The sequence below is a fragment of the Copidosoma floridanum genome, unplaced genomic scaffold, assembly GCF_036245765.1.
Source record: "Copidosoma floridanum isolate Cflo_tuat_1 unplaced genomic scaffold, Cflo_Japanese_pri ptg000025l, whole genome shotgun sequence".
In the NCBI taxonomy this organism is placed as follows: Eukaryota; Metazoa; Arthropoda; class Insecta; order Hymenoptera; family Encyrtidae; genus Copidosoma; species Copidosoma floridanum.
The window spans coordinates 8048085-8066373 of NW_028321902.1; the positions used below are offsets into that span (position 1 = coordinate 8048085).

Sequence of the window (18289 nt, forward strand, 5' to 3'; positions counted from 1 at the left end):
GGTACAAGGTATTCGGATGTAATTGTAATTTTTACACCAACCCACCCGCACCATACCATCTCTATGACCCGACACTCAAGTACCCAATGCCAAATATCGTATGTGTGTATGTATTTTTTAATAAAAGTGCGTCAGCGCCATGTTTTAATATCATGTATCCTCTGGAGTTGAATCAATTGAATGTCTATTCCTCACATCCTTTCGGCATATGCGTGTGCAGATTTTTTATGTAAGTACACGCAAACACGCATAAAATATACGCACCACGAAAAAGTAAAAATACTTTTCTAATAAATAGGTCTTAAGGCAAGCTTCAAGTCAGACTACAGTGGATCCATGTATACCAGATGTGTTTTCTACGTGTAATTGACTGCTACCGTTTACTTAGTTTTCAAATTTTCAGGTGGGGGAGGGAGAACAGATATTGGAAGGTACACTTACCAACGTATGTATATATATGTACGTACAGACTTTATTACTAGTGATGTAGATCTTTCGGCGAAAACTTTAATTTCAATGTATATATTCATATGAATGGAAATATAAACTGTTTTGGCTTAAATGTATTAGTAAAATATTTAATGAAACGTTCATCTACTTCCAACCACGTAAATTAAAATTATCTTTAAAAATTAGGCAAAGGACCGATAAAAAAATACAAGCAATTTTATTGTTTAGTAATAATGTATATTAACTATTTTATATACTACACATGTTAATACACTTTTATAAGAATTTGACTGTCATATATTTAGTTTATACATAAGGTTAATCAATCGTTCCAAATGGACATTCACATAAACTCACAATTTTTCACACATAATAGACTTAAAATCATAAGCTGCCAGCTTTGAAATAATTACAATGACGTTTAAGATTTTCAAGAAATTTCTTCTTTAAAATTATTTTAACCGAATTTTTCATACTTTAATTGGAAGCTTAAAGAATGAAAGCTAGATCTAGAACTACAACTAAATACTTTTTTCTATTCTTATGTCCAAACACCAAATCACAATGTCAATCTAATCATCTACAGCATATCTTACACCTAAATAGAAGTTACATAGTAATAAAGGCTTTTGTTTTTGTTCGCAATCAGCTGTTGTAATCACTGAAGACAAATTATTGTTAACTATTTCCCAATAATGAATGGAAGATTTAATGTGTCTTTAAGCATAGTGAAGTAATGTAAATAATCTGCAGCCTTCTGTTCCTTACAGTAATAACGTTACACTTATTATCCATTCTAAAAAAGTACAAGAAACAAATATGTTTACATGCATACGTTTCCGTGTAAATTTTCAAGTAAGTAAAAAGTTATCGAACAACTTTTGTATTTTGTTCACCATAATCATTTTAAAATTTATAATGAATGTAAATATAACTTCTAGGGTTTTGTCGAAAAAAAAAGTTAAACAATTTCGTTGACCATGGATGGAGCTTATTTTAGAAAAATAAAAATCTTACTCACTTGTATTTAAGTCAAAACTATAGATATATGTTAACAAAAAAATACCATCTGCTCTACCACAACAATTTAATCCCTTCAATATTTGGCAGTGAGAGATATATCGCAATATAGTTGTTTCTAATGAGATAAACAAAAAATGAACGCTGACTTCTTGTTTCAATATAGTGTACACTTTACTGTATTATTATACGTTTGAGGATCAGTATTACAACAACATTATTCCTCGTATGCATGGAAATGCAATGAAGTGAAACATTATACTGAACCAAGAAGCGAAACAGTGTCTCCATAACTTGATTAACTGCTTAAGCACGCTCTCCTCGGATTCGCCGAGCCAGCTGAATGTCCTTCGGCATGATGGTCACTCTCTTGGCGTGGATGGCGCACAAATTTGTGTCTTCAAAGAGTCCGACGAGATACGCCTCACTGGCCTCCTGCAGAGCACCGATGGCCGCGCTCTGGAAACGGAGATCGGTTTTGAAATCCTGAGCGATTTCACGCACAAGACGTTGGAAGGGTAATTTCCTGATGAGCAACTCGGTTGACTTCTGGTATCTTCTGATTTCACGAAGAGCTACTGTACCGGGCCTGAGAAAAAAAAAAGAAAAAAAAAAAAAATTAGAAAAAATGCTCTGTATAAACGTGATGAGAGCGCATCGTTGAACAATCGTGTTTACCTGTAACGATGAGGCTTCTTGACACCTCCGGTCGACGGTGCGCTCTTACGTGCAGCTTTGGTGGCAAGCTGCTTCCTGGGTGCTTTTCCTCCCGTGGATTTACGGGCTGTTTGCTTAGTACGTGCCATTTCTGAAAAAAATCGGTATGTTTACTAATGGTAAAAAAAAAACAAAATCTTAATTATAATTTAATTATTGTTTCATCACTTTAATAATGACGTTACTTGGATGTGGTGATTAAGTAATTCTTGAAAATTTCAATTAACATAAAATCAGCTTTGTCAGTCGTTTGAGCCAGTGTCGTAGTGTCGTTCAACTATTGAGGAGCGAAGAAGGGGGGGGGGGAGAGAGAGAAGACGAGGGACAAGAAGACAACAGATCCGCGCTCTCCCTCCCCATAAAAGTACGTTAAAGGGATCCCATTAAAAATCCGAAATCCGATCGTTAGTAAAAATTTGAATATCTTTGGGAAAAATCATTTCCATTTGATTAACTTGGTCTGTTGCAAAGTAAGAAAAATCAAGTTTTTCACTCGAAATAGTTTTCCCTCCAAGAGCCTGGAGTGAAAATGGCGGCTGGCACACGGACGCGAAAAGGAGGAACACAGCACGCCGCGCAACAACTACTTACACCGAACGGCTTGGCCACCCGTATTTTCACGGTTAAGTATACACATGACCGCAACGCGCACGAACGTTTTCCCGAACGCCTCGAGCTTAAACAACCTTATGAAACGAGCCACGTAAATACTCCAAAAATGGCGAAAATTGTTGAAGAAATGAACCGAGTCGACTCACCTGCTTACTTGGCTGATCACTCAAAAGTTTCACACACAAACTGGGTTTTACCGAGAGGTGAACAATGTACCGCACTGGGTATACGCGCTTGCCGACAATTACTTCAATGTGCACACTTTCACGATCAGTCAACAACTGACGTGATTGGGAAGCGCTTCGGAGTGTTGCGGACCAACACGGGCACCTCTCCAGTCGAGATCGCGCGGCGCCGCGGCGCGAAAATGGGCGCATGCGCGCCATGTCGATCAAACCGAGTTTTGATTGGTTCAAGTGTACGAACGAGAGTTGAGGAGATTCGTTCTTGTTTTCGGTGGGCGATTCAAAGCCCACACATATTGAATGAAATGTACTGCAAACCCCAAAATAGTCAGACAATTTTTGATGAAGATTGCTTTTATAAAATTGGGTCTTGAAAATTTATTGAACTACCAAAACTGAAAAATTCCGTAACTATGGTGGCAAGCAGTGTTGGCAGAGCTGAAGTCAAAAGCAAACCATGAAATGTTTTCATCAAAGTGCTTCAACTACAATTTCGCTCTGCAATATAATTTTATCGCAAAGAGTATACGACATTTACTCTTGCCGCATGTAAACGCTTAATTAAATGATAATTGAAACACAATACTTCCGTGTATCAAATTATGTACTCGGTGTACGCATACAGGTAAATCAGGATTGATAATTTGTTACGTATGATCTTTGACCGATGCTGTATACGGCAAAAGTAAATAAAAAATATCCTGATTTGTCTTCAAAGATGAAAATCGAATGATGTTCAGCTGTAAACAAAGTTACGCACTATACCGCCCCTAGAGTGGAGTCACATTTTATGATATCTCGTAGCCATCACCGCAGGAGTTGCTGAGCCTATTGGAGTCATGGTTGACTATATGAGGACTCACGTTTTTTCTACTTTTGATGGTCCAACCAACATCCAAAATCAAATGAAATGCCATAGGTTGGAAGAGTGACAATTAACGTGAATACAGAAGCAAAAAAAATTAACATCATGATGTATGCTGTTACAACTGTACTTTTTCTCTAATAAAAAATAATTGTACCAATCGTACCCAATATGCAAAAATAGTTTTCCGTATAAATTTAGCAACTCGTATTTGTACCATCTTACCAAGATGAATTTTCTAATTATATTTTCATAATTCCGTTTGTTATACTTACCACAAAGATAAAAATAAGACTAGGTAAATGCGAGAACAAAAATGAATAACAAAGAGCAAATGCTTAAAGATTTTCAATATCTATAATTTATTAATTACAATTTTTAATTTAACTGATGGATGCACTACCTAAATATACATCATAACATATAAGAACTATTAAAGAAAATTCGTTCTACGAATCATTTACATCATCAAGTTACAATTATTATACAAGCAAAAATTCGTTTACATATACATATTATTAGTTCTGAACTTTGAATGATAAAAAAATACTTACAACTAACGTTTCTATCTGTGCTTGTTGTAATATAAAATTTATGTATGCTCGTATGTACCTATTTGTATTCGGTATTTTTTTTTTTTTTTTTTTTTTTTTAGGTCTTCTTCGTAAATATTTTGGTTATGTATATTTCGCAAATATACTTTAGTTGCTCTTATTAAGTTTGTACATTTTTGTCGTTAGAATTTTCAGGATGATTATTTTCTTGTGTATGCCATTCAACAAAAATAAAATAGATAAGTGCCGGTAAGTTATAATTTTCCAAAAATACTGTCAGTGAAAAAGAGAGTAAATCTTTCTCGTGTATTTTGAACTAGAATGCACAAATCGTAGGAGTGCCAGAACGTTATTACAGACGAATATTCGAGTATTGAAAAGCATCACAAGAGACAGTTTCATAAACACGCATTTTGCTTGGCGCGTAAATGCCTACTTTAATTTATAATCACAGTGGCCAAGACATACATTTAATAGTTATTGTATTATTCGTAAATCAACAAATGGTCACGTCGCACACTGGTACGACATTGAATCAAACACGTACATACCAACACTACAAACACAAGGGCATTAGAACCCTTTGATGTTTACGCCTTTTTTTACCCATAAAATTTTTTTCAGCTTGCTACATTTAATTGATACATTGTTGTTATAAACGTAATTATAATAATTACTATTACCTATTTTTTTAAATTCGGCCTGTTCTGTATTATAGTATAATATATATTTTGTTTCCAGTGGCACTTGAATCTGGTCGTCAACGAGGAGTGAGTGAAAAAACGAGTGTAGATTTTTCCCTGTCCATCAATTGATAATGCAAAAATAAAATTTGCGTTATTGTTTGTTGAAGAAAACAAATACATTGATTTTAAATTTCTTGCAGTACTACATAATTATTAACTTGAATGCGATCCGGAATCATCACAATGTAACTGTTGAAATTTTTGTATCTAGCGATGATGTGCTCTATTAGTCGTCGTAATACTGTCGTATTTTAAATTTAAAATAAAACATGTGCAGCCATATGCAGTCCAATAAAAAATTGTTCAAAACAGTGCAAAAACAATTTTTTGGAACAGCAAAATATTTTATTTAAGATCATAATTACGAGGATCAATGAACCTTTGAATCATTGTCCATTCAAGTGAAAAATAAAAACTGATACATTAAATCGTTTGTATATTAGAACATGTTGGTCAAACTTGCGCTTTTTTTGCTAATTTGTTTAATCAAACAAATTACCCGTCTTCTGGACAATAATAAAAGTCGCATTAATCAAACGAAAACATTTTTGAAATTCAAAAACTCACCCTATTAGCTATGAACAAGCTATATTCACTTAACAACATACGTCAGCAAAACTCAATATTAGCCATGTCTTTCACAAAATCCCAGGTTAAAGTACTCAGGACACCCAAATATTTTATACAATGAAATTACGAAATTTTGACGTGCACAAACTTTTCAGGATAAGTAGTGTTAATATCTCCACACCTTATAATTTATTCATAAATTTCATCGTAACGAATTATTTATCAACGTTGTTTGTTTCGTTTTGAAGTTTTTTTTTGGATTCAATATTGTGTATAGATTCTAATAGTAACAATTAAAATGATAAAGTTGTAAAATTTTCTATTGCTCGTCAAAAAGATGAGTTTCAGCATCTTACATCCCGATGATTTATATATACTTTTTAAAATAAATTAAGCAGGTGATTAGTTTAATGAAAGTTATTTTCACTTGTATGTGTGTGAATACATTGCGTTGGCCTTGTCAGGTAGGAATTTGAAATGATACAATAAGAATCAGATCTGCATTTAGCAGATTTATATGTACAGTTCGTATTTTGTAGTAAAAAATTCAAACAAATTAAAATGTCTCCATTACTTCAACCAAATAAATATAAAATGGTCGCTCAGCGAAAATTGCAAATTACTCTCGGTAGTTAAACTCTGAAAACATTCTAATCGTTTATTTATTTTGAAGCTTATAAAATAATTTATAAATGCTTACTGAGAAACAGTAAAAAACCACAATATATCAATTATACAAGAGTCATCAATTACGGATATGCCAACATTTACGTACATCCCTCATTTAGTTTGCGTCACTTTAAAACTATGTGAAGCTCAATAAATCCAAAGCCAGAGCGATATTTGGGAAGACAAACTTTATTATTTGCTTATTTTAAAATCACCACTGCCATTACTGTCAATAAATGTTCCTTGAAAACACGCAAAATCGTAGTGTGTTCCGTGTATTATGAAGTCGAAACTCTAACCCCCGGGAGTGTACAACACTTGAATATATTCACCGCAGCAATTCAGTAAATGCATTTAATATTTTTATGTGAATTTAATTTACGGTCTGCAACAAAAATGCTAGTGTAAAAACAAAAGGAACAACAAATTTTATCTGTGGTCTGAAACAATTGTATATTTTTAAGTTAAGTTGGTCCTCCCCTTTGACAATAATCAAACATTGAAGATGCGATACATTGCTGTGCTTATTGTACTCTACAGTGTTTATACTTCACACATTACTGAAATTGACAGTAAACGTGATTCGAGCTCTAAAAAAGTTTGTTCAGTAGAACCTGCGCAGTTTCATTACACTGGTAAAGGTACTTCAAGTTTATTTGTAGACAGACACAATTTTCTTAAACATTGTATTTTTATTGTTGTTGCAAGAGTTTCAAAAAAATATATATATGTATATATATATTTTCAATATACTTTGTATGCATCTAGACATATTTTCTTGGATTGTCCTAGATCGTTCATCCCTTGTTAACATTTAGAGTAAAAATGAATGGTTTCAAAACGACTGGCTATAAATATTTTGTTAGCATTATTATAAAACTAATATTTGTACGATCATCAGTAAGTCTTTTACAAGTTTTATCGTGAATGAATCGTAAAAATTACATCGACAAACTAACGAATGGGACAATATTTGAATATCTACTAAACAAAATTAATCATAAAATTTATTATTTCTCTCCTACTAACCTATTAATTAATATATAATATAATATTAATCTGTTTAATAAAACATGCCTGGGCAATAATTTAATTCTTTACATAAATCGTTATGATACAAATGAAAAATCATACAATACAAACGTAGTTGAAATATCAATCAAGACACACATTTTACATCAACTCATTACAATTGTGAGTTCCTATAAAAATATATTAGGCCAAGCTATAAAGTTATTATTCTAATTAGCGTGATTAAAGCATGTTAGTAAAACAAGTCAAATGACGAGATTTGTAATGTCTGTACTGATTTAAAAAATTCAACAAATAATAACTAAAGAACAAACAACTGTAACAAGTAATTGGGATACATATTAATAGTTCCCATCAATTTTACAATTCTCAAATAAAGTAGTCAATAATTTTTTTGGTCTCGATGACTGTCTTAAAATCTTCTTTTATATCTGTACATTTCTACCTTATAAGTATGATTAATAAAAAATTGGACTGGCACTATCTAATCTAACATGTGATTCAATTGAAAAATTCATAGTATATATTATGATACCTGTCATACGGTCATGTACTATTAAAAATTGAAACGTTTAATTTATTATGAGTCGACAGTGAAATTTACATAAATTATCTTAGCAAAAGATAAAAATCATAATCAATTCTTGATGTTTTGTCATGCTTCGGAGAAAAATTATTTTTTAGAAAACGTTGAATTAAAAAATCTAACCACTTGCATCGTAAATTATATACACAAATTATTTCCTAGTGTTTACTCACAATATTCCTAAATATTATTTCACATTTGAAAAACTAATATAAAGAAAAAATTCTCCTCTTTCGACGATCTTCGATTTATTGAAAGAACTGTAGCAGTAGTAATTGCATATTTTACCCAAGTTATCCGGTAAAAGACATGGAAGGAAAACTCAACGATCCTTATAAAAAGTAGGTATTTCATTCGTTTCAATGATTAATTAATTCATTTTTGTCCGTTTAAAAAATTAGTATAACCTAGCTAAAAAATGCATAAACGTTTTTTCATCTTGAATTTTGCTTAGTTGATCACTAGAGTATGTTGGATTCAAAATTTTCTTTGTATAAATACTATATTTAAATAATTGTTTTTAAAAAATTGTATATTTTATAACATTATTAAAATCCTATGTAGGTACAAAGTAAAAATCTGATAGTTTTTTTCTATCTAATCTACGTTTCTAGCCTGAATACAATTTACAATAATATTTAATTTCATATTAAATATTTTTGTTTTTATTATTTATTAAGTAATTGCATTTGGAATATCAAAATGCATTTCAATAACTATGTATGTATATATATTTAAAAAAATAATAATAAAATAAACACCAAGTCATAAAAAAGTAATGTTTTAAATACTACTGTATGTTTGATAAAAAAAAAACCTCGACTTTATTCTCTCGGGTTTGACTATTTTAATAGTTAATACTAGAGTATAGCGGGATTCAATAACTCACATCTTATGAATTAATTTCAAGATTCTCACGAAATTTTTTGTCTCTTTCTAACTTAACGATAATTATTTGAACTATGTAATTATTATCCTTTTTTATTAGGAGTAACTATATTCAATATACAATTTAAACCACATATGGCAAGTTAGAAATTTACAGCACTACACATGCAAGCAAGAGGAAGTAAGCAACTCGAGTATTATGAGAAAATAAAAAGGACGTCTTCAGCAGAAAATTTACCTACAATAAAAAGTAAAATAGTATCACCCTAAAAAGTGTTAAGATCATTTAGACAAAATGAATATTATGATTGAATAAATAAAAATACAATAAAAACACTGTGTATGCTTGGGTAGCTCGAGTAAGTATATTAATTGTATAAAATTTTTTGGAAGCTTGTTTACTCTGGGACTGGATTATTCAGAACGACACAACGCTGTTCTCACAAACGTTTGTAACTCTGGGTAATCGAATCATAGCTAGGAGGGTGCAAGGTTACCCATGCCGCAACACTAAAATGCAACAATTAAATTTCAACTCAATTACAATTTTATGACGTGATGTTTTCATTTAACTTTAAAGTTTAGTGCAAAACTTTTGTGCATACATATCGACACATTGCATGTAAGGACTTAGAAGATTTTTTTTTTATAAAACATACAAATTTTAATAAATATCTCTTCAACCGAAAAAATGCAGTTTGAAAAATTAATATGCACGGTGAAAATAATTTAAATATAATTAGCTAGAGATTTTTTCAAAATCCCTATTACGTATCTATCGTTGCAATGTTTGACAGGTGAGATAGTTCTAAATTGCTATAGAAACACTCACCCTTCATTGATTTCCGACGTCAAATCATTCACAACGATGATAATTCATGTTCTTTTCAAGTGATTGAATCGTACAAAATCAAACCAATAGCCCAGCATGTACGGATGCCTTTTTCAAGAAACCTAACTCGTAGAGGTGACCGGGGTCTGGCAGTATGGACACTCGCGTTGATTGAGTGCACAAGTTGAACAGACCACGTAGTGGTTGCACGGCGAGAGTGTTACAGTACGGTTTTGTTCCTCGCAAACCATGCATTTTGTTGCCGTTTCTCGGTACAGCACCTGAAACGCCAACAGTTCACTGCCAATGCCTTACTTGCTAAGCTCGTTGTAAAGTTTCTTAATAATAATACAACTCGGGCTTTTTTTATCTTCAAAATATAACTATTGAACTATAGAATGATAGGGGAATCTGCACTTGTGGTTCTTAAAACTACAATTGCGCATTTAACCTAGAGTCGAGTTTTGTCAAATAATTTGGTCAAAATTGTATATTACTCCAGTAATTATTCATGCTGGACTCATAACTTTGGGTTACCTTTTCCACCTCTTCAAGGTCTGAACGAAGCTGAGATTGCATTGACTTGAGGACCGCAATTGGTAAGGATTTAAGATCATTAGTTCTTGTTAGTGTACTAAGAAATGATCCGTTAGTCGCTTCATTTTCAGCCTTCAGTGCTTTGAACTTCATCATTGCCTAAGACGGAAAAAAGTTTTATTTTTAAAATATCAAGCAAAACAATCAAAAGAGATCAAATATTTAAAAAAAATGACATGCCTCATCTCTTTGTTGTTCTGCTAAAGCGGCCTTGCGCTTAGATTCTTCACATTCAATTTGCCAAGCATTACATGCAACTCTTGCCTGATTAATACGTTCATCCCAAGAAGCTAGCTGTGCACGACTGGATGTCAATTCTTCTCTTAATCTTTGTACCTGCAACTTGAAAATTTGATATTGTTTATTATTCATAATAAGAAATAATTTTTGGTGCCTTTTTAATACAAGAAACTCACTTCAGATAGTGATCCTGTAGTATTATTATTACTGGGGCTGCTAGAAAAAGCATTAACTAACGGCGATGCTCCCAGTGGCTGAGTGCGAGATGATGGGGACAATCCTTGATTTGCAGCAAAATCGAATAGGCTACTATTAAAAGCTCCAAGTTTTGACATTGAACTGCTTGACTGAGATATGTGATTACTGAATGGATCTGATACGTGATTCATAAATGAGGACATTGACTGAAAAACGAATCATACGTGTTAACGTTTGAAAGTATTGGATTGATTAAAAGGTAAATAATGCTGTTTTTTTTTCTTACTGATTCGATTGAATCTTGATGGGAGAATCTCGAGCCAGCAGTAAGAAAGCTGCTGGCTGATTGGGAAGGCTGAAGAGGACTTGAAGTAATTGGTGAGAAATTAGAAAGAACTGTACGTTCAGTCATTCCAGGGATATTAACTGGTGCTGAACAAGATAATAGTCCTGAGCTTGCCAAGCCTGCGGATATAGAATTGCTGATTGGTGAATTAGTATCTCTATGTATGGAATCAACTAAACCAAGAGGGTCTTCTAAACTTAAATCGTCCAAAGCATTGCCTAAAAATGTAAATTAAAAAAAATTATTTTTGTTTAACAACTTGTAACTTGGGAAAAATTTTAATTCTCACCTAAAACTGATTCAACAGTATCATTCTGATAGAAAGAGTTGGAAAGTGATGAGGAAAGAGCAGTTTGCGGTGTCAATGAATTAAAATTATAAGCAATGTATAAATTCTGCTTTTTTTGTGCTTTTTCGGCTTTTGTCAGTAAAGGATCACTTTCAATGGAAATCAGTTGTTTTCTTACATCATTCTAAAACATAAAAAAGCAATTTTACAACAGAGCGATGATTTGAAACATTTGAAAACCAACAAGGTAACTCACTGCTTGAAGCATAGAGGGATTATAAAGCATGTTTACAAGCTTTTGCTGGTTTGTAGAATTCTGATGAAGCTGTGCTCCTGGTGCTTTATTGTGAGAGCCATTACTGCCTAAACTGCTAGTACTTGCTGACTCGGATATTTCACCGCTACCGTTTTGTAACGTGGCCAACTAAAAAGAAAAAAAAAAAAAAATTGAAAGCATTATTTTCAACTAAAATAGTACACGTGACTAAAATTGATAACACACTGCGACCAAGTAGTCACGAGAAAAAAAAGTAAAAGAAACTTACACTACTGTCGTTGATAGTCTTGTCATTATCGTGATTTCGTTTATCAGATGGCAAAGCATTGCTCAACAAATTGACTAAATTCGTGCCGCAATCCAACGACACGGACAACACTTCTCTAGCCAAGCTTAAATCGTCTGCAGGAATGACCGCTGGAAAAAAAATCACAAACGTTAAAAACCAATGTAAAGTAGGAAAAAAAAAAAAAAAAAAAAAAAAACATACTAACAACAATACTCACGATCGACGTGGGCGAAGGCGCAGAAAACGCCACGCGGACAGTATCCAGCCTGTTGCACGTCGTTGCATTTCGTTGACTTGTAGATCTCGGGATGAAATTGCTGCTCGGTGCGCGTATGACAGTAAACACAGCTGTCACCTTGATCGCAGTGCCCGGGCTCGCCCCACTCCTCGCCGTGTTTTACGTTTGGACACGGCGTTGAACTGTGTCATTTTCATCGAGTTAAAAAATAATAAGCAATAAGTATTAGGTCGTTGGAAAAACCAGTCCAACTGTTTGTTATGACACGCACGCATGTGGAATTTGTACGTAAAGGGGGTAAAAGTCAGAGCTCACCGGTACTTGTACTTTCTCGGACTCCTGCGTTTGTCCTTGCTGTTGTGGTAGGACGGACAGGCGTAGCCCTGCCTGCAGAGCCTCGGGGGTCTCTTGCATGGCTCGGTCTTGTAGTTGCTGAGCACGTAGGTCGTGTCCTGCCACTTGGGATCCTCGTTCATGAGATTGCGCTCCTTGTCGAGGATGTTGGGCCCATTGGCGCCCCCGCTCGAGTCGAGGTCCGGGTTCTCCATCGCCTGGATCTCCTTGATGTCGTAGACCGCCGGTCGGAGGTCGTGGTTGCCGTGCGCGAAGGCACAGTGGGGACCATTTTTCACGCAAAAGCCACGCGCGTCCGTATCGTGGACGCACATGCAGGTCTTGTAGTAGCGCAGGTGATACCGGCGCTCCGTGTCACCGGCCGTGCGATGCAAATTTGGACACCTGATCGAAAATAACATTTTTGGTGTTACATCCACACTTTTACTAAACTTATTCATTCATTTATTTGCAAATGAGCTCGAAAGGAGGACTGGATAGTGTAGTGTTGGTGAGTGCGGCAAACGATCAATATTATTACTATCTACTTTTTGTGTCCATTAAAAAAAAAAAAAAAAAAAAAAAAAAAAAACCCTACATCGATTGAATCGATTAGGGATCCTACCGATTTTCGGATTTCAAACCAGACAACAAGATGTAACAACGATTAATTATCATCAGCAGCATGACAATAGATTCACTCTGATAAATCGCTATCCCGTCACCCGCGGCATTAATGATTATATTATCCTTATGTACGAATCAGTTGTCCGCGTAAAAAAAAAGATGGAAAAAAAACGAGAGTGACGAAACACCCTTTGTACACTTTTGGTACCAAAACAAGCTCGACAGGGGGGTGGGGGTGGTGGTGCGACAGGTACCGAAACAAAGGGACGAGAGAAATAAATAAAGTGGATGGTCGGAACAAGTCGATAGAGAAAGAAAGAAGAACGAACATGTATATGTATAAATATAACTATTTGGATATATATGGTGCGTGTATATATATATATCTTGTGCATGCAGGGTACAACCTTCAATGATACCTATATTGATTTTTTTCTTTCACCGTCGTCGTTGATGTGTGGGCTAAAGTATTAGCAACAGAACAGCAAGGTATATACATATACAGCATAGAGAAGCGTCGAACAAAGATATCTGAGACACACACACACATATTTAGCGTATGGTGTGTATAAATGTATGGGGCTTCCCTTTTTTCTCTCTACTCCTCTCTTCGCCCCTTCTCAACACTATACGAAACTACTACGACGTAGTAAAACTCGCTACGTGCACGTGGTGTGTATACCCGTACAATGCGTATATGATTGTATATATTATAGGTAACATACCATGGTTTAGCCACGAGGTTTTCCATTTTCCCCTGAGATACTCGTACAATTCCTTTGTCAAGCGCGTCCTTTTCTTTATTTATTTGTTTACTATCAAAGAAAACACGTGGTTTCATTGTTTATTCACATTACCAATGAATATTCATTATTTTCTTTATTCCTTTTTAATAAAATTTGCGTACGTATGCGGTGTACACAATATTAATTACGTTTAAATGACAGGAACAACAAACATTTTTATTTGATCAACTGCCATCTCGGTATGCATGCAATCACGATGTAATCAGCGACATTTGAACGTGAAATAATGCACGTAATAACAATGAAAAAAACAAGAAAATATTACAAAAAATACATTTCACATTCGACGCGACAAATGTGTGCAATCTGTGCATCATTATTTACATTACCCCTGGGAATGGGTGTAGGTAAGGAAATTATTGTAAGTAATGAGACGCTCTCAGTTTCGGTGCAGCGGGGTATACATACGGAACAAATGGTAAATCTCGAGAGATCTCTTACAAATTTAAGGATGTAACTTTTTTTTTTTTTTTTTTTTTTTTTCAATCGATGAAATTGTAAGTCTACAGTGATTAAAGCTTTAGATTACTATACATCGAAGTGTGCAATCGAGATACATTGTTTACAGCGTTATTTTACAAATGAGTACACGTACACACGCACATTTTCATTCTTATACATATTGCAATTGATAAAAAAAAAAAAAAAAAAAAAAAAAAGTTTATCGTACAACAGAATGTAATTGAAGGGAGAGAAAATCAACCAAGCTGTGTATATATTTTTATAATATCCACGAAAAGATAAGCACCGGGATTTTGTGAAATTTACGACACATGTATAAAAATAACACGATCCCAGATAAATACTCTTGTTCGTTGTAGCATTCGTTAGATTTTTTTTTTCATGTCTAAACGTCCGACAGACTACAAAAAAGAATCAGACATCAACTTTCGCTACGATTTGATCACGAAAAGTATCGTTTTAGTATCATTTACTTATTCTCTTGGAACTTAAAACTATTTACAGATAAGTAAATTAGTTCAGACTCGTCATTTTTCAAATTTCTTTGGCCCGAAGAAAAATTTATAACGGACAGACACACCCACACAACCTTTATATTTTTAGAATAACGCGTATTTGAAGAGGTGTGAGGTGCGAGATGCACTTACATAAAAAAAATGCACACGCACTCGTGCATACACATTGCACATTGGTCATTACCTATATATTCTTATATCTTAGAACAGTTGCACACTATATAGCCGCTTTCACTCGGGCCATCGTGCAGATAAACAAAACCGAACGCCCGCGTCCCCGCTCCTCTCTTTCTCTCTCTTACTGCGTCGCACATTCGATCCTTTTTCGGTGTCTTTTTCTCTTCTCTCCTGCTTCTTTTTCGACTAGGTGTGTATATTTTTACGCGCAGATATTTCTCTCTCTATCTCTCTTATGCTCGTGCGTGACATAATACCTATACTAATTTAAAACACCCTGCAGCTGCTTTTTTTCTGCCAAATTGCATGCCAACTATGGTTTCGTTGCTAATTTTTTTTTTTTATTCTATCAATTGAACGTACTTTTGTGTTGACGAGCTTCTTGGACGAAACAAAAAATGTACGTAGTATTTTGGTACCCACTAACAAACTTTTTCCTCGATAAGAACGTTTTAGACTTGTAACAGCATTTATTCGCTACTTCTACTTATGTGGACGCATCGTCAAAGTAATTTGAATTTGAATACCTACACGGAACCTATGAAACGCATCCTCTAAAAGTGATATATTAAAATAGTTGCATTTTTAGTCAGGGATTTCAATATATATTTCATAAAATTTAGATTCGACCTCAGCAAAAACTGAGGGTTGCCATAGTCACTGTTTGCCAATTTAACACCTGGCACGTCAAAAAAAAAAAAAAAAAAAAATGAAAACAGCATAGCATAAAAAATGAATGGGGCGGGAAAGGAAAAGGGAGGAAAAATTAAGGGTCATTTTCGAGCTCTTGAATGAGTAATGATGACAATGATGAAGAGAAAAAAGTAAATAGAAATGGAACAAAAAAAAAAGGAAAAAGAAAAAGTGACTCACTCGTCGCCATCCTGACAGATGCCGGTGGTCTCGTCGTACTTGGCGCAATAATTGTCGGCACTGTAGTTGAAGGTGCGGTCGCGTTTTCTGATAGGTCGGCGTCTACGCTGATTCATGAAATGCCAATTGAAGCAGGTAAAGGGCCGGTGCTGGGTACACTTTCTCTGAATGAAAAGCGGACACTGTTCAACCCTGAAGTCACGCAAATACTTGGTGTGCGAGTCGACGTTGGGCCCAGTGCCTCCCACACCGTTATTGCTGCTGCTACTGGTGCTTATGTTGCACATGCTGTTATTGTTGAGGACGAGAGAGCTGCTGATATTTCCAACAGCAGCAGCAGCAGCAGCGGCCCCGGGGCCGGCGCTGCTCGCGCTGCTACTGCTCGTCGACTTGCTGCGCTCTCTCATTGCCAAAATTCGTCGATTCGGGCTATTGTTACGGCTACTGCTGTTATTGTGGTGGCTGTTGTCGTTGTTTTTGGTAATATTATCATGGGTACCGCACATCCGATGACCTTCCTATCCGTTAGATATGGGCCTGCGTAGAAATATATGCTGCACGTATTTTTTGTGTTATCAAATTAAATAATACACAACTGCAGCGAGAGCTTGCACAATAAGTTCTTTTTTCTCTCTTGTTCAATTGTTGTCGTCGTACAAAAATCAAGTTACTTGTTAAACTATTGCACCGTATAATAATAATAATATACACTTTGCAGTTCTACACACCGTACATTGTGTACGCACTACCTTGTATCTACAAGTACGCTCTGCGCAAAAATATTTCAGTAATGGTACACATCAACGCACATGCTCACGCACCTTTTTCTTCTACGCGGGTTTACGACTTAATACGTGGACTGCTGGATACCTACTGGCACAAGGCGCGAGGCGCGACTCCAATTCTGACTCCTCGGAATGGCCGCCACTGTATACTCTTATTGTAGCCGGAGAGCCTGTTGCACTGATGCTAAGTATTGCTGCTATAGGTAATATACAGAACTCATCCTTATTCGGCTCATCAGTTCTGTGGCTGTGTCTTTTGGCACCCAGTGACGCGCATCACATCACAATCACATCGAAATCAAAGGTTCAGTGGAGCTGCCTCGAGCTCCCCGGAGTCCATATACTTACATACACATACATTTACTTACGATACTATTATTATACTTCCTTATAAATTTAATACACTTTACTTGCAATGTACGTACCTATTACATTCATACACCATTTACTACACACTTAATTCACTTGATTTGTAAAAGCATTTACATGTACTTACACAAAACATAGTAACGCAAACACACTTTTTTTTTCTTAATTCATGGCTCTCTCTTTCTTTGTCTTTCCTTTGCCATATCGCACCTTCGACTATATAGATATAATGTTTAGATACATCATCTCTGTCGTTCGCGTGCTCCAGATAACCTCAAACCACCAAGGTAACCTTCTGTCCTCTCCTACAATCCTTTACGCTCACTTTATACCGTAAAAATCACTCGAATGAACAGACAACTGAGACAATATGTCACTGCTGCTTTTTAAATACTTGTTTTTAAGTTAAATACAAAAACAATACATATTAACCATGTATTTCAGCACTTCACCAGAGTCTAGTAGAGCCGTCAACACACTTTCACTTATTTGCATGACGCATCGGAAATAACATATATACGTTCACGTCTACCAATTATCTCGTATCTTGTACTCTTACATCTCTAACATGTAAAATGCAAGACAGACCTCTATTTTTTGGAGTCAATTCTGTTTTCTGTATACACACACCCGCAGGTCCCGCAACGTAACGTAACTCACGCAATTTTTCTCGCGCACACGCCCTCTTCTGCACGGCATTATGGCAATGGCAGAGAGCAACAACCAATCCGGTCTTCGATATCCGCAGTCACGTGAGCTTCTTTTCCCCCCCCTGACAGCAATGCCTCACTTGTCAGCAAAGTGGGGAGTAGGGGGAGTCAATTCAAGGTCATCTGTGTTTTGGTTCGTGGCGCTCTAGTCTCTATAATACCGGCTTTACCATAGAAATGCTCTCTGTAACAGAAAAAAAAAAAAAAAAAAAAAAAAAAGAATACGCATGTGTCGACGAGTGCCTTTTTTATTACATGCCTTCCGCTTTCCACCCCGATAGGTACATCAGTAAGTATTGATACTTTATGTTCTATAAATAACAGGTAACCAACCCTCGAAATTTCGAAATTTATATCTGCTGACGACCGATCGAGCCTCGCTTGTTGTTGTCACTCATCATCATCAGACGGATGAATCGATAAAAAATAATA

At 35.2% G+C, this 18289-nt stretch overlaps 2 protein-coding genes across 6 annotated transcripts; both read right to left on the reverse strand.

The window, feature by feature from the left end:
* Positions 1 to 665: 665 nt before the first annotated feature.
* On the reverse strand, positions 666 to 3103 carry LOC106643156 (histone H3.3A). Its single transcript, XM_014358173.2, has 3 exons — positions 2946 to 3103; positions 2149 to 2278; positions 666 to 2059 (listed from the first exon to the last, which is right to left on the reverse strand). The coding sequence occupies exons 2-3, from the start codon at positions 2274 to 2276 to the stop codon at positions 1777 to 1779; spliced, it is 411 nt and encodes a 136-aa protein (XP_014213659.1). The 5' UTR covers positions 2277 to 2278; positions 2946 to 3103; the 3' UTR covers positions 666 to 1776.
* Positions 3104 to 5955: 2852 nt separating this feature from the next.
* unk (RING finger protein unk) lies at positions 5956 to 17889 on the reverse strand. 5 transcript variants are annotated; one of them, XM_089595556.1, is made up of 11 exons: positions 15994 to 17889; positions 12516 to 12938; positions 12180 to 12382; positions 11942 to 12090; positions 11641 to 11820; positions 11397 to 11580; positions 11048 to 11325; positions 10740 to 10967; positions 10504 to 10665; positions 10264 to 10422; positions 5956 to 10007 (listed from the first exon to the last, which is right to left on the reverse strand). In XM_089595556.1, exons 1-11 carry the CDS (start codon positions 16497 to 16499, stop codon positions 9849 to 9851), a joined length of 2631 nt encoding a protein of 876 aa, XP_089451682.1. In that variant the 5' UTR covers positions 16500 to 17889; the 3' UTR covers positions 5956 to 9848. The 5 variants fall into 5 exon arrangements, with proteins under 5 accessions (XP_089451682.1, XP_089451684.1, XP_089451683.1 ...); XM_089595558.1 differs by having other exon boundaries at positions 11653 to 11820; positions 11942 to 12051; positions 15994 to 17887; XM_089595557.1 differs by having other exon boundaries at positions 11653 to 11820; positions 12171 to 12382; positions 15994 to 17887.
* Between the last annotated feature and the right edge of the window lie 400 nt (positions 17890 to 18289).

Coding starts and splice junctions, on each gene's coding strand:
- unk (XM_089595556.1), bottom strand. CDS start 16,499: ATGTGCGGTACCCATGATAATATTACCAAAAACAACGACAACAGCCAC. Junction 10,968..11,047: donor ATCAAGATTCAATCGAATCA/GTAAGAAAAAAA, acceptor TTCGTTTTTCAG/TCAATGTCCTCATTTATGAA. Junction 10,666..10,739: donor CTACAGGATCACTATCTGAA/GTGAGTTTCTTG, acceptor CAAATTTTCAAG/TTGCAGGTACAAAGATTAAG.
- LOC106643156 (XM_014358173.2), bottom strand. CDS start 2,276: ATGGCACGTACTAAGCAAACAGCCCGTAAATCCACGGGAGGAAAAGCA. Junction 2,060..2,148: donor AAGAAGCCTCATCGTTACAG/GTAAACACGATT, acceptor TTTTTTTCTCAG/GCCCGGTACAGTAGCTCTTC.